We start from the raw sequence: 23,751 nt of genomic DNA, 5'->3' as shown, positions 1-23,751 counted from the left end.
CTAAGAGTCATCTGTCCCCCACTGGCACAGCAGGACCTCCTGTGCCGAATGGTCAGGCTACCAAAGCTTTACTTGTTAGGCTGGGCAGCTTCTTAGAAACCTCTGGGAGGTCATGGCAAGGGGACAGCTCAGCTCAACTTTGAAATACAAGTGTCCCTAAATCTGGGGGTCACTGGAAGGTCCAGTGCAAAGACAGGATCTAGAGGAAGAGTCACCCCAGCATCGTGGTCAATGTGGCGGGGATGCACTGGGCTGACAGCCTCGGGACACTGATCTAAAGACACAGCACAATGTGGGCAGCACCCCGGTCATCGCTGTCTGGGGTGAGGCTCTCCAGCAGAGGGAACGTAAAGTACAGCAGTAAGCACACAGCCTCACCCTGCTCGTGAGCACAGGACCCAGCAGTGAGAGCACAGAGGCTCACACTGCTTGTGAGCACAGAGCCTCACATTGTTCACGAGCATAGGACCCAGCAGGCCTGCCCCCGAGTCCCTGCCACTAGACTACTGGAGAGCAGATCGCCAAAGCTGCCTGGGGGATGACCCAGACCTTACCTCTCAGGGCACAAGAGAAGCAGCAGACTGTAGCTTTCACACGCCAGGCCCCTGGAGGGAAGGCAGACACTCTGGCTGGCCATTTCCTTCTGTCCTAACTATGCGGCTGCTGTACCAGAAGGCTCTGAAGGCTTGGAAATAGTCACCTTCAAAAGCTGCCACTTGGTAGCTTGGGTGGGACTCTCTGGAACAGCTGCTACCTCCCTGGCAGAAGGCCCAAGTGCCAGCTGCTGCTCTCAGCCTCAACCTGAGGACAGACGGCTCGGCCATGTCACACCTCTGGGCAAACGCTGGCAGTCCAGAGACCTAAGACATCAGCACAAGGGTCTGGCAAAGCTCACAGAATAAAGAGGCTCCCACAAAAGTCCAAATCACCACCAATACATTTATTTGAGGAGATGGGGTCATCTTACCATGAGGGGAGGACTAGACATTGGCCTGCGTGACCTGTGTGTACTCACACACTGCACAGGTGACAGAACCCTCACACTTGGTGTCAGCGTCACAGACAAGCGAATGAGAGGGATAGTCTTAGGAGTCACATGATTTCCCAATCAGGAGAAGGCACTGCCCTTCAATCAGAAAAGTAGTGTTGAGGACAAGGGCCGGACACAGCACTAGCCTCCCAGCACAGGCCCAGGCATGATGGCGCCCTATTTACAAAGCAGGAACGGATGCTTCTGGCTGAGTGGCAGGGTGAGCTGAGCTGGAGGTGGAGGGACCTGATCCCGTAAGCCTTTGCCCATGACCTTTGCCTACACAGTCTTTCTCTGCCCTTGTACAAGATAAGACTCAAGTACCTCTGGGCAGGAGGGGATTCTTCCCCCAACTCTGCTCCCCCAGGTTTCCTCAGGTCCCAGGTGAACCACCTCCAGCAACCCCACATCTGGATAGACACATGGCAAATATGGACATGAAGCCGGACTGGGCTGGAGTCCCTCAGGCCCTCACCAGGGGTAGGCCAAGACCCCATAAATGTTTGGTCAGGCGACTTAGATTACTCAAGGGCAAAGCATGACCCTGATGACACCCGGCGGAAAAGCAGGCTGGAGCCACGGAAGAGCTGGCCCTGCAAGAGAAAAGGGGCAGTCAGTGGGAACGAGGCCATACTTCCTCAGAGTAAAAGAGAAGGCCCAGAGGCCCAGAGCCACACAGAAAGGGTGTAAAGGACAAGACACAATCATGAAAGCAGGGACAGATGCTGCCTTCACCAGCAAGACTCATTCAGGGTCGGTCCGGTCCACAAAGCAAGTTCATGGCCAGCCTGGGCAACTTAGTGAAACCCTGTCTAAAAATAAAAAGTAAAAGGGGGATGAGAGCTAAGCAGTGGTGGTGCACGCCTTTAGTCCCAACACTCAGGAGGCAGAGGCAGGCGGATCTCTGTGAGTTCTAGGACAGCCAGAGCTACACAGAAAAACCTGCTCTTGAAAACCAAACCAAAAATAAACAAATAGACAAACAAATAAAAAAAAGGGAGGCTGAAAATGGATCTAGCTCAGTGGTAGAGTGTTTGCCTAGCACGCACAAGACACTGGGTTCACTCTCCAAACAAAGGTGTTCCCTTATGCCTGGGGGCTCAAGTACCTATGGCTGAGCAGGAACCCCAGCCCCAACCATGCAGGAAACCCCCTGCTCTCCCAATCCCCATGGGGAGGCTGAGAGGTGAAGCCCGACTAGTGGTGCTGGAGGGAACTTTGCCTCTTACTCTGTTTCTCCCTCCGAGGAAAAATTAATTTTTTTTAACAGTTACTGTGTGTACGTACACTGGGGGTGAGGTGTGTGTGTACTAGGGCTCACGTGTGCAGGGCAGAGGACAACTTTGAGGAGTTAGCTCTCTCCTCCACCTTTGGGTGGATTCTGGGGATGAACTCTGGCTGTTAGGCTTGCACAGCAAGCACCTTTACCCACTGAGCCACCTCACCCCATTCCACCTATTCTCTACCTAAAGGGTACTCAGCACTCTTGGCTCTTCTTCAGGCCAGAGCTTCATTTGACTGGTAGCAAAGTAAGGCCAAGAAAAGGCAAGCACCTGCCCCTAGTCATGAGCTTGGTCCCTGGCCACTGACCCCCAAAAGCTATAGCCAGCAGGAGGCTTCAGTACAGAGCCCCAGAAATCATGGCTGTCCCTGCCAGACTGCCATCAGACCCAGCTGAACCTGAAGATCCCCCAGGTCCAGAAAGGGCCTATGGAGGAGTTTGGCTCAAGGCATCCCAAACGCCCTTCTTTTTTTTTTTTGGTTTTTCAAGACAGGGTTTCTCTGTGGCTTTGGAGCCTGTCCTGGAACTAGCTCTGTAGACCAGGCTGGTCTCGAACTCACAGAGATCCGCCTGCCTCTGCCTCCCGAGTGCTGGGATTAAAGGTGTGCACCACCACCGCCTGGCTCAGACGCCCTTCTTATTGGGGGAGTGAGTTCTTGGTCTCTGCTAGCTACCACCTCCAAAGAAGGTACAGCATTTATTTATTTGGTTTTTTGAGACAGGATTTCTCTGTGTAGCTTTGGAGCCTGTCCTGGAACTAGCTCTTCTAGACCAGGCTGGCCTCGAACTTAACAGAGATCTGCTTGCCTCTGCCTCTGAGTGCTGGGATTAAAAAGCGTGCACCACCACACCTGGCCCTTTGCTCACAGGTTTTCACTGTTGCCCAGGCCCTGAACTTCAGCCTCATGTGACTTTCTCCTCTCAGCCAGAGCTGGGACTACTTAGTACCTATTTAGTACTGAGGCCTTTTTGAAAGGTGACCTTGTGAATGTCTCAGAGCAGGTAGAGCAGGTGTGTCTCCTCTACCCTCTCACAAGCCAGCTCCTCCGGAGCAGCCAAGAACACCCCCCCCCACACACACACCGCATCCAGCTGCTCACCTGCACGCTCAGGTACTTCCAGCAGTGGATCCAGGACTTGAACACAGGGGAATAAGGAGGGAGTCCAGCCTGCAGCCTGGAGGGAGAACAGGGGTCCTCAGACACATCGTCAAAGAGGGCAGAGAACTCAGGCGCTATGCTCTATGCCCACCCTGACACCATGCTAACCCACAGGAAATTATGTGTAGGTGGAGGGGCTGCAAGGGCTCATCTGGATGTCCCAGCAGCCTTGGCAGAGGGCCAGGTGGAAGGGTACACACGTACCCACAGTTGTTCACAGCCATGAGATCTCCAACAAGCAGGAAGGGGTAGGTCAGCATGCTTACTGCAATCTAAAAAACAGACAGACCTCAGTGTTAGCATGCCCCTTGCCGGGTCCTCCAGGCCCAGTGAGACCTGCCTCCAGCCCACCCTGGCCTAAGAAAGCAGTCAGCAGGACTTACCCCCATCACAAACTTGGTGTAGCTCCTGATGGCCAGGGCCTGGCTGAACTGTAGACAGAAAGGAAGCAGCATTTACCACATGGAGGTCAGGGGCAGACTTTAGGTCTGTGGTACCCTCATCTGGCCTCATCTCACCCTCCACACCCCCTTTTCCAGGGCGGTTCCTGCAGATGAGGGTGTAGCTCCACAAAACTGCTTTAATTTGTAGACACTGAACAGGCAGGAAGATCCACCCACCAGTCTCCCCTAGGACTGCCAATTGGAGCCAACAGACACCCCATGGACCATGAATGACCGAATGATCCCCTCCCCTATCCTTCCAGGTCTGGCCATTCCTGCATCAGAATGCCTGGCTTCCAGGAACCCTAACCTGCTGTGAGTCCCTAATCCTTATCTTGGTTGAGCAGAAGCCATCAAACTATAAGTGCTCAGGCCTTCTGATGCCTGACCCCTGCAGGTGAGGTCTGCAGGCTGACACAGAGGGCACCACCTGGCCCAGGATAGCACACCTGTGCTGCCAGGACCAAAGGTCACTATGGTCACGGAGGGGCAGCCTGGGATGGCCTTGACTACATAATTCTCCTGCCTCTGCTCCCAAGTGCTGTGATTACATGCCAGGCCACAGTGGGATTTTTTTGTTTTTTGAGACAGGGTTTCTCTATATAGCCCCGGCTGTCCTGGAACTCACTCTATAGACCAGGCTGGCCTCAAACTCCTCAAAATCCCCTGCCTCTGTCGCCCGAGTGTTGGGATTAAAGGCGTGTGCCACCACTGGCCGGCTCACAGTGGGTTTTAAAGCAGGAAGTCTGAAGGTTAAACAACTGTAGCTATTAGCTGCCCTCATCTGCCGAAGCTTTGGATAAACCAGGGCTCACTTCTAACACTATAGAGACGGAATTTACTTTATCTCAGGCAGGGGTCAGGGTAATCTCATCTACCCAGCCCCAGGGACAATCAGGGCCTCATCCAGGTCAAGAAAATCCCCAAGTCCCAGCCTGTCCCAGCCCCTGGGCATCAGTACACAGAAAGAAAGGCAAGCCCTTGTTCCAACCAACCTGGGAACCTGGATTCTGGTCGTTCCCCAGCCCCCCTGGGGTGTCACTCACGCTGTCATCCACCAGGTAGGCATTGATGAAGTGGGCCAGCAGGTTACAGCCCCACAAGAAAACCACATCGCCCAGGAGATGAGGGATTAAGCCGCTAAAAAAACAAGGTGAGCAGAGATGAGCAGGGTCGAGACCCAGGAGCTGGGAAGGCTGCATCCAGCTTACACCTGCAGCACCCAGGCCCAGCCTTGGGGAGGCCTGGGCAACAGCGGCGGTCCTCCTCCCACACGGAGGTCTCGGGGGTCACAAGCTACTCTCAGAAGCCCTGGCGTCCCAGTGATAGCAGCCACACCTGGCAAATAAAGGTCACAAAGGAATGCCTGGCAGCTTCTCCTGGTCACTCACCCGACCAACTCTCAGTGAACCACTCAGGGTCTCTGTCCTTCACCTTGGAATGTTCCACCAACAATGCGTCATGCATGTGCTTGCAATGCACCATGCAAGTGTTTGCAATGCACTACACAAGTGCTTGCAAGGACAGCTTCCCTGTAGAGATGGCCTTCAGGGCAAACCACTCTCTGGATCGCAAGGTTTTCTGCGAAGTTGCTGAGATGCCAGAGATACGGCCAGGCAGTTTAGAGGGCCTCTTGCTCTTACAAAGGACCCGGCTTGACTCTAGTTGTAGGGATCTGAGACTTCCTCTGGCACCCATGGCTCCTGTGCACATCTGGCACACACAAACTCACACACGCACACACATAAAAACAACACACGCATAAATTAATCCAAGAAAGTTAACTAAGTCACACACCAGTGTTTGGAGGGCGGTCAACAAACATCTTGGCGGAGGCATCACTCCCCAGTGGGTGCAGAGACTGTACCTATATGCATCCCTTCTCCAAAGCCACCCACAACAAGCATGTGCTGCGAGGACCCCAGTCACGAGCTGCCCAGGGCTGGAGTGTCACGATCTGATGGACCAGGCCCTTGAATCCACACTCTTACACATGGGTGTGAGTACAGGGATGGGTTTCTCAACCTTGCTCTACGGCCATTTAGAGCTGAGCAAAACTTATCTAGGGTGTGTGTTGTCTTATTCTAGCAACAAAATGTTTACCTACAACTGGTCTGTTCATTTCCTTGTATCATGTTAATGTAGTTTTTATCTTACTCCTAGCTTTTGGGGTCAGGCATTTTAAGTAGCTGGAAATTAAATGCGGACGATTTCGGATTTACTGTAACTCCCTCCAGGTACTATCTGTGTTTCTTTGTTATTATTTTCACTTGCATCTTTATCTTCTTTACTTTTCTGATCCCCATGCTTCTACCCTAGTAAGTGGCATTTTTGTCAAAGCTGGTCTCTGACAATGCGCATGTCCACTGTACACCACTGCCTAGACCTTCAAGTAGCAAAACAAAAGCCACACTGTCAGCCTGCTTCCTTGGCTGCCTGACACATATTCTTTCTGAAAAGTCTTCATGGTCTGATCTTTCTTTGTGGTAAGTAAGCTGGGCTCAAAACCAACAGTGCCAGGTCTGTGGCCCTCAGGAGATCATATACCCAGTGATACAGGCCTCTGTCCCTCTCTTTGTTTTTTTTTTTTTCTTTTTTGGTTTTTCGAGACAGGGTTTCTCTGTGGCTTTGGAGCCTGTCCTGGAACTAGCTCTTGTAGACCAGGCTGGTCTCGAACTCACAGAGATCCGCCTGCCTCTGCCTCCCGAGTGCTGGGATTAAAGGTGTGCGCCACCACCGCCCGGCCAGTCCCTCTCTGTTAATGGCTGCTCTGTGGAAATAAAGGCCCAACAGGGTCAGGTTTTCTGACTTATTATAAGAAGTCAGAAACATGGACTTCTGAGCCAATCATACTGAGCATTCAAAGTCCACTAATTGTCAGAACAGAGCCCTACTGCCAACACCCAATCCTTAGAGTTGTAGCTTGACAGTCACCTTTGGCAACGACACCAAGGACTATGCAGAACTTCTGAAATCGAGTTCTGTGTCCCTGGCAACCCCAGAGCCCAAATGAGGCCTGGCAGGGGCTGGCTAGTTCCTCTCCCTAGCATGAGAGAGAGAGAGAGAGAGAGAGAGAGAGAGAGAGAGAGAGAGTGAGAGAGTGTGAGTGTGGTGCTGGGTGCAGAGCCTAGGCCCTCAGGCACGCCACGTTCTATCACTAAGTTATACCTCTTGCCCACGTCCATTTTCACCTAAGCTGTGACCCTTCTGGGTCACATGGACAGCTCTGTTCTCCACCATGCTATGAAGTCCAACACAGCTGGGCAGCAGCTGCTGAGCCTGGCCCACTCTGTGGTGAGGAGGGCACACCTGTTAGCAGAGCCACGTGTGGCCGGTACAGGGATAGACTCACGTACACGAAGAATCCCAGCAGTCCCTCCTCCTTGAAAATCTTCCCAATGGAGCTCAGGACGCCACTGGGGAGGCAAGATGGAGACGAGGTCACCTAGCAGAAGGCCACCCTCCAGCCTTGCTCAGATCAGCAAGCACAAGCCAGAGTGGGAGTCTGTCACCAGAAAGGACCCCAGGGGAGAAGCAGCCTTCTTTTGGGGTGAGATGAATTTATTAAACCACTCGTGGATGCTGGGGCGCAGCAACCCACAGGGCAGAAGACGGAAAGTGAGAGCAGACAAGATCACCTGCACCGGGCAGCAGAGGACACTGCAGCTGGAAGGCCTAGGGTCAACCCAGGAAAACACACTTCAGTCCTCCCACTCAGCAAGCCTGGGGTCAAGAGCCCTGCGGCTGCCTGCAGGAGATTAGCAGGCTTCCTGGCTCCGCAGCCACCTCTGACCTGTGGCTGGAAACAGCTGGCCTGCACAGAGGCGCTGCAATGCCCAGGTGAAGAGGCAGGCGTACAGGCCTGGCTAGCTAGAGCTGGTGGCGGCTCCTAGCCCTATCATACCCTATGTTCTCTTGTGACAGTGGCCTGACCCACTGGGGTTTCAGCCAAGCTGTCCCCTCGGGTCATTTACCAACCTCATATCTCAGTCTGGGGAATCAAACAACTCCCATGAGTGAACCCAAAGCCAAGCATCCTGGCTGTAGAAAACAACCCAAGTCAGGAAACAGCAGCGGAAAAGGCTGTGTGCTTGGGCCATGGGCTTCCCGGCCTGAGCTGAATTTGGGTGTGTGAGGAGAAGGGAGCTTCACAGTGGAGGATGAGAAGAGCAGAAAGCCAGGTTTTGGGAGCCAGAGAAACTGAGGAGCTCACACCTAACCCAGACTCCAGCATAGGGCATTGAGGCTCTGCACCCCACTCTGCAAGGAGCTGAGGCTCATTCAGAAAATCACGTGAGGCAGGGACATTCCTCAGAAGTGAGTCGGTAAACAAGCTATCCCCTGCCAGAAGAGTACAGACATTCAAGAATTACCTACCTGTACTTGGCCTCCCGTCCCACAAACTGTACCATGCAGCGCATTGAGATGACTGAGGAGAGAGAAAGCACTGGGGTGACCTGGAGGGAAACTGCTGGCACCCGACCCCTGGGGTGTCCAGTGCAGCTCAGGAGGGGTGGCCCTCGGACCTCACAGCCACAGCATCGCCTGTGGAAGGGCACAGCCGGTCTCCTCCTCCCCCACCCCCACCAGTCTTCCCAGTCATCATCCTACCGCTGCTCCTGTGGTGTCCGGGAGGGGCCAGCCCACCCCACCCACTGCACTGTAGCGGCTCAGCAGCAGGGCCTCACCATGTAAAGGATGGGCCAGCATGCGCGACACACACTGCATCATCATCTCATAGGACGTCTGTGAGAGAGGAGGTGGAGACGTTTCGGGGAAACAACCTCCTCAGGCCTGGGTCTACCACAGATGCGGCCTGCCCCCACCCTGCGGCTCCCCAGGTGTGCTGCCACCCTGGGCCAGAGCGGCTTCACAGGCTTTAGGGAGGGAGATCCCCTGCAGTGTCCACCTGGGGATGAGAAGTCTCCTCTCTGTCCCTTGGCACCAACCTCTTTCACAACTTTCCTCAGCGAAGTCTTCATGTCGTCCTTATTGGAAACCTGCTCGATCTCGTCTGGAGGGAAAACCTGGCCACAAACAGAGTCATGAATCACAGATAAGCGCCTAAGGGACAGGCACTCTGTTCGTTGTCTGGGCTGTCGGTAACCACCAGGCTTGGGGAACTGAGGGGCAAAGCCACCATACAGCTGCCACAGCTGTGGGAAAGAGGGAGGACAGTGGGGTAGGAGCCTCCCAAGCACAAGCCCAGGGGCTATGCACTGGAGTCTGCGTGAAGAGGTGGGATCAGGGCCAGCAGATTGCACCCGACCGTGACCAGAGCCTGGGGAACCCTGGGCCGCTGCTCACCTTCTTCATGCTGCCCCGGGTGACAGTGGACAGGGCGTTGGACATCAGGCGGGGGCTCAGGCCCCGGAACAGCCCTATCTTCCCATCCACCTGGACAATGTACTTGGCTGTAAGAAGGCAAAGGGGGTGGCATCACACCCAGCCCAGGACACCACTGTTGGACCACACACCCAGACCAGTGGTTTCCCAATCACTGCTAAATGCAGCCAGGGTGTGTGTCCAGGGTCTGACACAAGCCAGCTCCGACCCCAAGTGTCACCTGATCTGTCTCTTTTGGTAAAACGCTCCACCGTTCTTCTGACAAATAAGCCCATCTGACTTCTTTCGTGCTTCCTTTCTTTCTTTTCCTTAGCTTTGAAAACTACTTGGCAAACTCAACTGTCGTTTCTCAACTCAGCAGCTGGAATGCTGTAATCCAAAACCAATTTCAGCTGCTTTTATTTTTCTTGGGGTGGGGGTGGGGTGCCCACAAGCAGAGATGACCTTCCCTACCTAAGGGAGGGGGAAAGGAAGGGCATGGTTAGTTAGACAGGCCTAGAAAGGTCTGTGGGCCACGCTGTAACCGTTACCATGCTGTGCTGTACCTAGGATGACACTTGACACCTCCAGCTCCTGTTAGTAAGGGACACGGTAGAAACAGAGCAGCACTGGGGGAGACCCTGGATGGTAGGTGGCAATGGCGACTTCCTGTCCCCACTGCTGAATTTCACACTCAGTGTGACATGTCTTGTACTCCCTACTTTACATTTAATCCATGTTCAAGAAGGTAATGTGCTTCTCTAAACCCTGGAAGCCAACAGAATATTCCCTCAATTGGATCCCCTTTCAGACCTGTGACGTCAGCTCTCTAGCACAGAACACAAACATGACGCACAGAGGCAGTGACGAGCATGTGTGCCCTTTTCTCCTCTGCAGCATAGCTGCCAGGTGACTCCACGTCACACCCAGCAAGGGCTTCTAGGGACAGGCGGTACACCTGTTACCTGCATAAACAGCTGAGGAGGGGGGCAGGGAAGGAGGAGATGAGGGTGCAGGAGGCTGGACAATGAACTGAGCAGAGCTCAACTCTGGACTGAGGGGCAGGCTCTCACAGAACCAGCTCCCGGATTTTCCCACTTCTGTGCTCAGCTGTCCAGTACAAGGAGACAGCACTGTCCAGAGGCCTTCTCCGGAGCTGCGCCGTACCAACTCCTCAAGCCCTTTCTGCAGAGCCTGCAAACCCCCAGGGATTCCAGCCTTACGCCACACAGTGTCCACAGCTGTGGGGGAGGAGGAGACACTGGCCAGACAGTTCTAGACAAGCCAGACAGCCGGCACTTCCTGACCCAGGGGCAGTCAGTGTCCAGAAGAGCCCAGCAGACACCCGTTCTTGACATTTGATCTGAAACATTTATAAAACCTGGGTGGGGGCACCTCAGAACCTGGCTCACGCTAGCAAGGAGGGACCCTTAGATGAAGGTCAGGACAGTCCCATGTGAACAGACATGAGTCCTTCCTAACGGCGCCAGCTGCCATGGACAAATCTGAGAAAGCCGGGTTACCACGTGTCTGGGCTCACTATCTTTGTGTACAATGGTGGGTGGGGGTGCTCTACTTGCATAGTTCCCCTACATCAAGGATCTTAAAGAAACACAAACACATGTCCCCACAAAATGGCCATTCTGCCTGGGCCTACATGCTACACTCAGAACTGGAGGCAAAATTGGAAAAGAACCTGACCTGTGGTTCTGCCAACATTTAATGTGTGTTGGAGAAGGTGGCTCAGAGGTCAAGAACCAGGTTATGTAGCAGGGGAGACTCAAAAAGAACATTCTAGATTAGCCAAATGGGTAAGAGAGGTCCGGAATGGGACTCAGGCAGTAAACTCGGAAAGGCATTTTCAGATCCCTTGTGCTGGCAGGAGGGGACAGGGAGACACAGCTATGGCAGATCCTACCATACCCTAGCCAGCTGTCACCCACAGCCTGAGAACAACAGCGGAGCCAGAGAGGTGGGTATCTTGTCAGACCAACCTCCCCACGGGGAGGAACCAGTGCCATTCGTGGGGCTGGAGCAGACAAGAGGTTGCACAAGTTTGCGTATCTATAGAGAATCTCCCCCCGCCCACCAATGCCCAGTTCTAGAACCAGCCTGTGTCCTGCAGCCTGGACTGCAGCACCAATAGGCTCCCACCCAACTCCTCTGCCTCGGGCCACTCTCAGGTCCCCTCCTTGGAGCTGGCATTAGTTCCTGGTGCCAGGCCGCACAGCAGGCTCCCAAGGCTAGTTGGGCCTGTGGCACTCACCGTAGGTGAAGAAGCTCGGCAGGTAGAGGACCTTCCTCCCCAGCACATTGGTCCCAAGGGTGGGGGGCATCGGCTCATGACCCACCTTCAGAATCAACAGAGACAAAGGACAGGGTCACTCTAAGGAGCCTCGCTCACAGCTACCTCCTACACCTCCCTGGGAGCATCAGCTGATACCCTTCATCAATGCCCAGACTTAGGTCCCACCCTGGCCTCAATCTAAATCCCACTTCCCCCACAATCTAGATGCTAGATCTTAGTACACTCACTGGCTTACATTACTTAAGAGCCTTTTGCTACATTGTAGTCTATGACTATGTGCAGGAGGGAAGGAGGGAGATTGAGATGTGCGTGCTCAGAGGACAACTTTGTGGAGCTGACTCTCTTCTCCTGCTCTGAGGTGGGTTCCGCGATAGAACTCAGGTTGCTTTATTACATTTGTTTTACGTCCCTGTGTATTTGTGTACGGGCACACACATCCAGATGTGCAATGGAGGTCAGAGGACAACTTGCTGAGCTGGTTCTCTCCTTCCACCATGTAGATCCTTTGGAGTCAATACAAGTCCTCGGGTGTCTTTACCCAAAGTCATCTCATTGGTCCAGAAATACACGTTTAAGTTTGTTTGGTTTTTGAGACAGGGTTTCTCTGTGTAGCCTTGGCTATCCTAGAACTCAGCTCTGTAGACCAGGCTGGCCTCGAACTCAGAGATCTGCCTGCCTCTGCCTCCCACGTACTGGGATTAAAGGCGTGTGCTACCACTGCCCGACTGTTTAAATTTTTTTAACACTTATTAACTATGTGCACATGTGTGTCATGGTACGGATGTCAGAGGACAATTTGCAGAAACTGGTTCTCTTTCTGTCATGCGGGTTCTGGGGATCCCCCCCAAGACTGGGTTTCACTGTGTAGTGTCCTGGAACTCAGGGTTCTGGGGCTTGAACTCAGATCATCCACCATACTTGACAGCAATGTCTTTATCAATCCGCTGACCTGCAGCCCCCAGTTTTAAGTCTTCGTTCTCCATTCTCCTCTGAGACGAATCTATTCATTTCCATCTTCAGGAGAAAACTTCATTCCTGCCTAATTCCCACCACAATGACAAAACGGCAGCCTTGGGTCTCAGCTCTGCTGCCACCTACCCGGTTCCTCTATGGCTCCGGCGAATACCTCCCCATCTGTCCCTGCCAGTCCCAGGCTTAGCAAGCAAGGTCTCAATCACCCTGTATCCCGAGGACAAGAGGGCCTGTTTCCGCAGACTGTAGAGCAGGGCATTATCACCGAGGATCTGTCTGTCCCACAGAGGGACAGCAAGAGGACTGAGTCAGCCACACCTACATGAGGCCCCTGTGGAGGGGCCAGGGTGCTAATATTTTGCCAATCAATGAGAAACTGCTACCAGCAGTTGAGGGGTACAGACCAGAGCCTATGTGGGGGTGAGGACTACCATACTTGGCACAAGGGTGGCACACTAGCCTTAAGCCCTCAGCACAGACCGGAGCGGCACCTGCTGGATGTAACAGAGGACAAAGCCTGGCCTTGTAAACCGCACTGGCCCTTTGCTGCCTGCTGCTGTTTCTTCATCTTCATTAGGAAGGGGTTGCAAAGTTTACCCTGTTCCTGTGGGCGCACCTCCGAGACATACTAAAGATGACTGCTCGCAAATGTTTAATTCTTATTTTATTATCATTGTGTAGGTGGACCTCTGGAGTCGGGTTTTCTCTTGACACCTTGATTGTAAGTTCCAGGGGTTGAACTCACACCCTCAGGTTTGAGCAACGAGTGGCCTACCTGCCGCTAACCATCTCACAGACCCTGACTGTAAAATTCAAAACCCTCTCTGTGAGTTCGAGACCAGCCTGGTCTACAAGAGCTAGTTCCAGGACAGGCTCCAAAACCACAGAGAAACCTTGTCTCGAAAAACCAAAAAAAAAAAAAAAAAAAAAAAAAAAAAAAAAAAAAAAAAAAAATTCAAAACCCTTTCATTGTGAGGTCTTTAAAATTAAAAAGTGCAGCTTGCAGAGCTTATCCAGGGAAGAGTCAGGTGAGCCAGGTAAACAGCTTTCCCTTCTAGAGTTTTTCTTCTAGTCTGAAGTTCCCACCATCTTCCTTCAGTAGTGATGGGTTCTTCCTTTGTGCTCCTGACTTCCAGCCCCAGGCTCTTGCTACAGAGCTGTCCTCTCAGGCTCACCTCTCCAGCTCCAGCCCAGCCCTGAAACCTGTCCTCCAGCCGCACATGCTCACGGCGCCCAAATCTGCTGAGTGCACTGTCTTGATTTTGACCCCAGACAGGGTTTCTCTGTGTAGCCCTGGTTATCCCGGAATTCGCTCTGTAGACCAGGTTGGCCCTGAATTCACAGAGATCCACCTGCCTCTGCCTCCTGAGTGCTGGGATTAAAGGCGTGCGCCACCACCGCCTGGCCGAGAGTCTATTTTCCTAATGTCCACTGGGTTACCAAAGGCACACTGTTAGCCATGGTCAAGTTCTCCATGATCTGTTCCCAAGTCATGCTCACCCAAATGTGTTTGTGTGTCCTGACCACATCCAGCACTGTGAACCTAATACCAGCAGAGCCAGTTCACCACCTTCAAGCCTGTGCCACCTCCACCCTGACACCCACAGTCTTGATCTAAGGCCTTACGTTTTCTTCCCCTCACTGTAGGCAACCTCCATCTAGCACTGCACACCTGCTCCCTGCAAAAGACAACCTGTCATTATTATTACTTTTTTTCAGTGTTACTCTGATTGCTAAGCTATATCCATTAAGCTCTTGCCCTTAGCTGTCACCCCCAACAGAGCTCTCCAGTCCACACTCCTGCCATCGAGGTCTCGCCGCCCTTGGGCTCCCACTCACTCTCCAGTCCTTTTTCTTTTTTTCTTTTTTTTTTTTTTTTGGTTTTTCGAGACAGGGTTTCTCTGCGGCTTTGGAGCCTGTCCTGGAACTAGCTCTGTAGACCAGGCTGGTCTCGAACTCACAGAGATCCGCCTGCCTCTGCCTCCCAAGTGCTGGGATTAAAGGCGTGCGCCACCACCGCCCGGCTCTCCAGTCCTTTTTCAAAACCCTTTTATGTCATTCTTCTTTTCAGACCTGTACACTAACACCACCCAGTGATAAGCCACTTCCCACTGCCCTCCCACGAAGCCCACCCATTCCTGGCACCCAGCAGTCCTCCCACCTCACCCCACCCCACCCCACAGACACTCCACCTGCCATTCTAAGGTCCAGCATTCAACTCTCAACCCATCAGCTCAATTCAAAATACCTCCAAAGCGCAGTCAGTGTCTCTCCTAAGCTGAGGCTCAGCATGCTGGAAACCCTAATGTGTAAATGCCCCATCAGCCACCTCCAAACCTGTCAGTTTGATGCCCAGTGGCCCTGATTGCGTCTTCTCATTGCTTGTCATATTTTCTAGTCAAATTCCAGTTTCTACATCCCCATCCCCCAGAGCTTCAATGATTCCCATTCTCAAGGCCCTCTTATTCCAAACGCATTCCTGATTCTCTCAGTTCTATTACAAGGACAGTAAAATCTCACACCCACTTGCCTTAAATCAATCCTCAGATCTTAGCTGGGTCTCCATCTCAATTTTCACTACCCATCCTCCACTCCTCCGAACTGGAAATTTCTAGAAAACATCTCTGGCTATCAGTCTGAGACTGAACCATGCCAATCAAAGTGTCCCCACCTCCATCACACCCACTCAGTTCTGCCAAATGAACACGTTCTTCCACCTCCCCCATCCCCCATCCCGCCTTTATCCTCCCATCATCCTCTTTCTGAACTGCATCGCTGGCAACAAGCAAAAACAAACAAACAAATAAATAAAATTAAAAAAACACGTTATAAGCCCAAGCATCCTAGAGTCTAGACATCCCTACCTTGGCTCCAGTTTTAGCCGGCCCTTACCTATTGTGCCTATCCCACTGCCCTTTCTGCCCATTCCTACCCACGCAGACACAACCACTGCAATTCCATTTCCTTCCTCTCCTAAATGCGTCATCCCCTTCCCCCTGAAAGCCGCCTCCTGGCTCCCCTCTCCAGACTCGTCGCTACCACCGCTCCACTCCCCCAATGCGGAGGCCCCTCCTCCCACCAAATCTGTCGTCGCCATCAAATCCACAGCCCCCTTCTCAAGTAAACCGATCGCTCTTTCCTGTTACATTCTCTCCCTCCCAGATTTTTGGCCCCAGTGCCCACTCCTTTGTCCCTCAAAAGCGCTTTTATCCATCCCTATAAATCCAGAGCCCCGTTGTCCTCTGCCCCAAATGGATTCACCTTTTAAACACTTTGCTTACGTCCCCAGCCCTCCTCTTCCCATTCACCAAACCTTCTCGGCCCTCCCCCAGCTCTGTGGTTTCTTCTCGCACCCCAAATCCATTACCCTTCGTAATCTCAAGCCCACTGCCTCCGACTATTTATCTCCCATATCTTATCGCCCCCTTCCTTGCACCCCCCCAATCCCCTCCTATCCCACGTCTGTCACTCGCGTCCCTTAGCCCCCTCCCTGCACCCCCAAATCTCTTCCTATTCCACGTCAGTCACCCGCGTCCCTTAGCCCCCTCCCTGCACCCCCACGTAGCACACCCCCATCGTCATCCTCCCGCGGCGCCCCTCGGCCGCACCTGGATCAGCAGCTTCACGTAGAGCAGCGGGTGGCTCAGAGCCGTCACGCCCGCGCCCAGCGCTACGAACAGCGCCTCGGTGGTCGGGGCGTTGTCCCCGGACCCCGGACCCCCCGCTCCGCCGTCCATCCTGCGCGCCGACGGCTGAGCCGCCGGCCGAGGGTGGCGAGGATGCGCGCGGTGCGCGGGCGGCGGGTCGCGAGCGCGGGCCTCGACTCCCGCCGGCGCGCCGCCGCGAGCTCCTGCTCCAGCTCCGGCTCCCGCCATCCCCGCGGCGCCGCCGGGAGCCCAAGGCGCCACTTCCGGGTCCGAAGCCCCCATGGCGCCAGGCGGCAGGTCACTCCCTGTCACGTGGTGATGGCCACGCCCCCTCGGGCGTCAAGGGGCGGAGCCGGGCGGCACCACTCGCGCCGCGGGGAGAAGGGGGTGTGGCTGGCTGGCCTGTGCCATCCGGCGCTGCTCTGCTGCCTGGCCTCGTCTGCCCGGAGCCCATTCTCTGCAGCCCGCCCCTTTGCGGACCAGGCCTGTCGCCGCAGTCGTCTACTGATCAGCGCCTCTGCGGCCTGCCTTTGCGCCCCTCCAGCGAACTCCCCGGGCCTGAGTAGAAACCCCTCAGTATTTGAGTAACTCATGGCTAGTGAGGGTTAGGAGCACCCGTAGCTTGTGCACTGGCGCAGGCCCCGTGTTGGGTGTGTTTTGTAACTAAATAACTGGGCCTAGAGTAGCTCTAGTCTAGTGGCTGGAACACGGTGTTTTGCAGGGCTTAAGTGCAATCCTCACAGCCACCTTCCAGGAAGGTGCTTCCTCCAGCGAGTGTCTTGTTTTTGTTTGTGACCTGATCCCACCTTTGAGCCAGCCCAGCAGCACTCTGATAGTGGAGCCCTGCCCAATAATATAATTTTCTGGACCTTAGCGTGAGCAGACACATGGGCCCTTTGCCTGCCCGTATTCTGTTGCTAGTTCATTCCTGAGGACAATCTTTAGCCAGGCATGTGCATCCGTTTATGATTGCCCACGAAAAAAGCCCATCACTGCCACCAGCACCGCCTCTTCTGACAACCCGTCGTCATTTTCAGAACCTTATAGTGAGCTTCCTCCACCTCCCATTCTGCTTCCCCTACCCAGACTTGTCCATCCTCCCCTGGGGGGGAGGGGGCAGTGAGTGGGGGCAGGGGAGGGTTTCACTTCACTGTATCATCAAACCTTCTATCTTTTCCCGGACAGACTTTAAATGATTTCCTCTTGCCTGGATTCTGATTTAACTTCTTTATGGGGACCTTCAAGACAAGTTCATAGCGCAGGACTATACCTGGAAGACCTCTTTCCAGGATGAGGGAAGGGGCGGGATTTACCTCACCTTCCTGACACTTCCCCACCCAAATCCTTTCCTTCCTTGGGCTTTTCCTTGGCATTTTCCCCTAAGCCTTGCTTTCCCGTCTGAATCTGACTGCCCACCATTGGGCCCCGTGGCTCTTGCAGCCTGTGGCTCCCTGTAAGGGAGCTGTATTGTATTGGCTGGTATTAATGTCTGTCTTCCACGACCCCCAATATAGGGATGCATACAAAGTATATCTTCAGAGAAATCCTTCCTTAGTGAACGAACCAGATAAAGAAACTTAGGTGCAAACAGTCAAGTGTGGTGGCTCATACTTGTAAACCAGCAGAACTCAGGAGGTGGAAACAGCAGGATCGAGAGTTCAAGGCCATCCTGGGCTGTGTACTCTGTTCCGTCAATTTCCTTGACTGCAATAGATCCTGGCTGTGAGCAATACAGGCTCTTTTAATGCAAGATACAAACCACACTGAAATTGTATGTGTGTGTCTGCGTTACAGACGACTTCAAAGGGTTACAAAGGACTTCAAAGGGTTACAAAGGCCACAGAATTCAAGGACTTTCAAGAGGCTTTACCGGAGGCAGAGGCAGAGAAAGTCACTTCTGAGGTTAGATATTAACCATTCAGAGAGCTGCTGAGAAAATGCCTAGAGCAGAAGGGTTGCAGATCTGGCGGGGAGAGTGGAGTTGAAAAGGACAGGGTCCAGGCAGACGAGCAAATAGACGGGTGCGTGGCAGTTCACACAGGCTAACAACGGGCGGACAGACAGGTGGATGGCAGTTCACACAGGCTAACAATGGGCGGACAGACAGGTGGATGGCAGTTCACACAGGCTAACAACCGGCGGACAGACAGGTGGATGGCAGTTCACACAGGCTAACAACCGGCGGACAGACAGGTGGATGGCAGTTCACACAGGCTAACAACGAGCGGACAGACAGGTGGATGGCAGTTCATACAGGCTAACAATGGGCGGACAGACAGGTGGATGGCAGTTCACACAGGCTAACAACCGGCGGACAGACAGGTGGATGGCAGTTCACACAGGCTAACAACGGGCGGACAGACAGGTGGATGGCAGTTCACACAGACTGTATCAAACACTGGGGACCCAGATGAGCTGAACGAAGCCCCCGGGGCTGCCAGGAGTTCTCTATCTCTTCCCTGGCATGTCCACTGAGTGGTCAAATGTTAGGTCTGCCATTCACTGTCAGGTGTCCTCGTCTCTGAGGCCCCAGGGAGGGTGCTCCATCCTTTCTTGGTCTGGTGTGCTAATTTCTGAGGCCTGTTTTATTTTATGTGCATGGATGTTGTATCTATATTTATGTGCAATGTGTGTGTGGTATCCTAGGAGGTCAAATGGTTGCAAGCTGAGAACTGAACCCAGGTCCTCTGTAAGAGCGTTGAGAGAGCTTTATGGTCGCGCCATCTCTCCAGTCCTTAGTATTTTAGTGTGCCCATGTGCCTGGCTAAGTTTTCAGGGGGTGACTCTTTACATTTAGGAATAAGCTATCTATCTTTGCCATCGAATAGGGCTGCCCAGGCAGCGGCTGGAAGATTGAGAGAGCTGAAGTTCAAGAGTGCTGCTGAAGAAGCTTACTGGGGAGCAAGGAGCTTATTAGGAATGTTGCCGGGCAGTGATGGCGCACACCTTTAATCCCAGCAATCGGGAAGCAGAAGCAGGTGGACCTCTGTGAGTCAGAGGCCAGCCCGGTCTACAGGGTGAGTTCCGGGACACCCAGGGTTGTTACATAGATAAACTCTGTCTTAACAAACAAACAAACATCCCTGAGTCTTGAGCTCCTGTTGGGGAGAACAAAGAAGAAAATCTGGTATCCATGCCTGACAACCACAGGCCATTACAGTAGAAAATCTGCCCCCAAGGAGAGAGGCCTGGCTTCTCCACACAAGAAGTTCATCCTACAGCTTCTGAGGCCAGTGTTGTTCGCCGTGTGGTTTCAGTTGGCACCAGGGTGTGCCAATCATTGTTTAGAGTGTGTGCTACTGAGAAGTAGCAACGCCAGTCTTATTCTTTTTACTTTTCCTTTCTTTTTAAAAATTGTGTTTTTTAAAGCCGGGCGGTGGTGGCGCACGCCTTTAATCCCAGCACTCGGGAGGCAGAGGCAGGCGGATCTCTGTGAGTTCGAGACCAGCCTGGTCTACAAGAGCTAGTTCCAGGACAGGCTCCAAAACCACAGAGAAACCCTGTCTCGAAAAACCAAAAAAAAAAATTGTGTTTTTTAGCAGTACTGGGATCATGGACGACCCCAAGGCCCCACACATCCTAAGCAGTCGGTCTCCCACTGGGCCATACCCCAAGCTGGGATGGGGCTGAATTCCACTCATACACTCCCAAAAATTCCCAGTGGAAGTCACAAGACAAGGCGTCCTAGGGAACCCGTGCTCAATCTGGGTGCTCAGTATTACTTGAGACACCAAGAACCACCACTGTTTTACTATAGCATTGTCTGGACACCCCATTCCTGATCCTAATTTTTAGGGTCACCAAAGGATTAAAGGAACCAGGGCACACCCTTGAATAGCATGTTGAAACCTCTGGTTCAGCATGACAAAAAAAATTAATTTAATTTAAAAAATTAAAACCCTCTCTCATAAAAAAAATTAAGATTTATTTTTACTTATTATTGTGTGTGAGATGATAGGTTTTCTATATCCCGATAATCAGTTTCTTCACCGGCGCAATAGATCAAGTTGAATTAAAAAGTAAAAGACTAGGTGGACCAGCTTTATTTGGGCAAAGTACTCCCAGGTGACTCTCCAGCCCCCAGAGAGCAAGGCAGGGGAAGGCAGGAGAAAATCATGAGGCCGATCTGAAGGAGGGGGCTTAAATACCCTGTGGGAACATTTTATACCTAGGGATATTTATAGGATATTAAATAACCTAAGGGATAATTACTCATTCTCCGCAAAGTGGGTTTGTGCCCAGTTATGACGCTTTGGACGGGGACTGGGGAGCTGGTGGCTTCAGGGGAGTCGTTGCCCACCGTGTCTGAGCATGTGTAACTGGGCCTGTTGGAGATTCTCTGAGAGAGAGAACGGGGTTCTAGCTGGAGATTTCAGCAGAACACGTGTGTGTACCAAGTGCGTGCAAGATGCCTAAGGAGCCAGAAGAGTTCATTGGCTGCACTGGGGTTGGGGTGACAGGCAGCTGTGAGTGGGCTCACATGGATCCTGGGAACCAAGCTGGGATCCCCTGGAAGGGCAGCCAGAGCCCTTAACCACTGAGCCATTTCTCTAGCAGCCTCCTAAGATAAAACCCAAAAAGTTCAGGCCAGAAGATGGAGCGGTAGCACCATGTAAACGTACACGCATGCATGCACAAATGCATGCACACACACGAGGTAAATAAATACATTGCAGGCTGGGCAGTGGTGGCACACGCCTTTAATCCCAGCACTTGGGAGGCAGAGGTTGGTGATCTCTGTGAGTTCGAGACCAGCCTGGTCTACAAGAGCTAGTTCCAGGACAGGCTCCAAAACCACAGAGAAACCCTGTCTCGAAAAACCAAAAAAAAAAAAAAAAAAAAAAAATACATTGCAATGACAAAAGCTTGTCCAGTCGAGGGCTGTACAGATAATCTAAACCCTGAGAAGGTGAGGCAGGAAGATCCTAAACTTACAGCCAGCTTTGGACACTAGTAAGATCCACCAAGGGGGGTTGGAGTGAGATTGGCTCAAATATTTGCATGCTTAGTCTCTAGTAGGTGAACTGTTTGGAAAAGATTAGGAGGTGTGGCCTTGTGGGAGGAAGTGTGTACTGGGTATGGGCTTGAGGTTTCGAATGCCCAGGGCTAGCCCCAGTGTCTCTCTCTGCCTGCTGCCTGGGGATCGGGATGTGAAGTTCTCAGTTACTTCTCCAGCAGTGTGCCTACCCGGTGCCACCACCCTCTCCACCATGATGCTGGACTAAGCCTCTGAAACTGTAAGCAAGGTCCACATTAAGTGCTTTTCTTTATAAGAGCTTCCTCAGTCATGGAGTCTCTTTACAGCAATAGAACACTGTGGTTTGGAAGAACATGCTCCTCAAAGGGAAGGGCACTACTAGGAAGTGTGGCCTTGTTGGAGAAGGAAGTGTGTCACTGTGGGCTGGGCTTTGAGGTCTCAGAAGCTCAAACCAGGCCTCATGGCTCACAATTACTTCCTGCTGCCTACAGATCAAGATGTAGGACTTTCAGCCCCTGTCTGCCTGCAAACTGCCATGCTCCCCCGCCATGACAACTAAGGACTAAACCTCTGAAACTATAAGCCAGTCCCAATTAAATGTTTTCCTTTATAAGAGTTGCTGTGGTCACAGTGTCTCTTCACAGCAATAGACACCCTAAGACAAACACTAACTCAAATGACACCACCTCAAAAATAACTAAATAAATAGACAGGCTTGGTGGCATACCCAGCACTAGCAAGTTGAAAGCAGAAGAATGAAGAATTCAAGGCTAGCCTCAGCTACATAGAAAATTCCAGGCTAGGCCGGGCGATGGTGGCGCACGCCTTTAATCCCAGCACTTGGGAGGCAGAGGCAGGCGGATCTCTGTGAGTTCGAGACCAGCCTGGTCTACAGAGCTAGTTCCAGGATAGGCTCCAAAACCACAGAGAAACCCTGTCTCGAAAAACCAAAAAAAAAAAAAAATTCCAGGCTAGACAGTTATACAAAACCCTACTTTTAAAAAAATTGCTAGAGAAATGGCTCAGAGGTTAAGATCACTGACTGCTCTTCCAAAGGTCCTGAGTTCAATTCCCAGCAGCCACATGGTGGCTCACAACCATCTGTAATAAGATCTGATGCCCTCTTCTGGCCTGCATGTGTACATGCAGGCAGAATACAATATATATAATAAAATTTTAGCTGGGCGGTGGTGGCGCACGCCTTTAATCCCAGCACTTGGGAGGCAGAGGCAGGTGGATCTCTGTGAGTTCAAGACCAGCCTGGTCTACAAGAGCTAGTTCCAGGACAGGCTCCAAAACCACAGAGAAACCCTGTCTCATAAAACCAATGGGGCCGAAGAGATGACTCTGTGGTTAGCAGCATTTGTTGCTCATACAGAGGACCCATGTTCAATTCCCAGCACCACATGTGGCTTGAAACCATCTGTAACTCCAACTCTAGTGGGTCCAGTGACTTCCGAGGGCATTGGCAACACACATGCAGACAAAACACTCACACACATAAGATAAAAATCTTTTAAGAAGTGGAATTTTATTCAGTTATGAAAGTGATAAAATCATGCCATTTGGAGGAAAACTGATGCAACCAAAGATTATCATAATAAGTGAGTTAAGTCAGACTCAGAAAGACAAATATGTCATATTTTTTCATGTGTAGATCCTAGGTTTGTTTATTTATTTATTTATTTATTTATTTATTTATTATGCAATATTCTGTCTGTGTGTATGCCTGAAGGCCAGAAGAGGGCGCCAGACCTCTTTACAGATGGTTGTGAGCCACCATGTGGTTGCTGGGAATTGAACTCAGGACCTTTGGAAGAGCAGGCAATGCTCTTAACCACTGAGCCATCTCTCCAGCCCCTAGATCCTAGGTTTTATACAGATACACAAAGTCATGTCTATATAACTAGGAAGATGAATGGAACTAGAAGAAAGGGAAAGTGAAAAGGGAAGGGGCGGGTACAGAACACAGTCAAAAAGCTATTAGTTTGTACAAAGGTGAAACCTAGTACTATCTACAATAAATATAAACCAATAAATATATTTTTAAAAGGAGCATTGGGTTAGGCACAATGGCATATGCTTTTAACCTTGGCACTTGAGAAGTGGAAGCAGGATTCAAGGCCAACCTGGTCTACATAGAATGTTCTGGGCAGCCAGGAGACATCGTGAGACTGTTTCAAAACAAAAACAAAAACGTTTTATTTGCCAGGTGTGGTATGGTGGCTCCTGTCTGCAATCCCAGCTCTCAAGAGACTGAGGCAAGAGAAGGGGGATCCTTATGAGTTCAAGACTGGCTTGAATTCCAGGTCAACCTTGGCTGCAGAGTGAGGCTTTGTCTCAAAAAGGAGAAGGACTGGGGATATAACTCAGAATGTAGAGTGCTGGCCCAGCACCTACAAAGCCCGGGTTTCTCCCCTGGAACCACATCAACCACAGGCAGGAGAATTAGAAGTTCAAGGTCATCCTTGGGAACATAGTGAGTTTTCATGAGACCCTGTTGAGTTCATGTTGAATAAAACAAGGAAGAATAAATAACCAAGCTCAGACTTCCGTTCAGGGTTAACTGAGCCCTTTGTGATTTCGCCCCTGGAGTCGGTCTGAGC

General features: G+C 52.0%; 1 protein-coding gene and 1 long non-coding RNA gene across 3 annotated transcripts; one reads left to right on the top strand and one right to left on the bottom strand.

Moving 5' to 3' along the window:
- Window positions 1-921: 921 nt before the first annotated feature.
- Mtch1 (mitochondrial carrier 1) lies at window positions 922-16,478 on the bottom strand. 2 transcript variants are annotated; one of them, XM_057794585.1, is made up of 12 exons: window positions 16,129-16,478; window positions 11,507-11,591; window positions 9,223-9,329; window positions 8,865-8,942; window positions 8,604-8,661; window positions 8,293-8,344; window positions 7,272-7,331; window positions 4,911-5,055; window positions 3,856-3,903; window positions 3,677-3,744; window positions 3,413-3,488; window positions 922-1,623 (listed from the first exon to the last, which is right to left on the bottom strand). In XM_057794585.1, the coding sequence occupies exons 1-12, from the start codon at window positions 16,447-16,449 to the stop codon at window positions 1,552-1,554; spliced, it is 1,170 nt and encodes a 389-aa protein (XP_057650568.1). In that variant the 5' UTR covers window positions 16,450-16,478; the 3' UTR covers window positions 922-1,551. The 2 variants fall into 2 exon arrangements, with proteins under 2 accessions (XP_057650568.1, XP_057650569.1); XM_057794586.1 differs by having other exon boundaries at window positions 4,962-5,055.
- A 1,652-nt stretch (window positions 16,479-18,130) lies between these two features.
- Window positions 18,131-23,407, top strand: LOC130890384 (uncharacterized). Its single transcript, XR_009058752.1, has 3 exons — window positions 18,131-18,188; window positions 18,996-19,184; window positions 23,358-23,407. It is a non-coding gene; the product is annotated as an uncharacterized LOC130890384 (long non-coding RNA).
- The last annotated feature ends 344 nt before the right edge of the window (window positions 23,408-23,751 follow it).

The sequence above is a fragment of the Chionomys nivalis genome, chromosome 19, assembly GCF_950005125.1.
Source record: "Chionomys nivalis chromosome 19, mChiNiv1.1, whole genome shotgun sequence".
Taxonomy (NCBI): domain Eukaryota; kingdom Metazoa; phylum Chordata; class Mammalia; order Rodentia; family Cricetidae; genus Chionomys; species Chionomys nivalis.
The sequence above is the reverse complement of the archived record's forward strand: the minus strand, read 5'-3'. Positions and strand labels throughout refer to the sequence as shown.

Bases quoted from the DNA above. Each gene is read 5' to 3' on its own strand.
- Mtch1 (XM_057794585.1), bottom strand. From the start codon at position 16,449: ATGGGGGCTTCGGACCCGGAAGTGGCGCCTTGGGCTCCCGGCGGCGCC. The intron at 11,592-16,128 runs GTGCGGCCGAGG...TTGATTCTGAAG, and splicing joins ACGTGAAGCTGCTGATCCAG to GTGGGTCATGAGCCGATGCC. The intron at 3,904-4,910 runs GTTGGTTGGAAC...TTCTGTCTACAG, and splicing joins ACCAGAATCCAGGTTCCCAG to TTCAGCCAGGCCCTGGCCAT.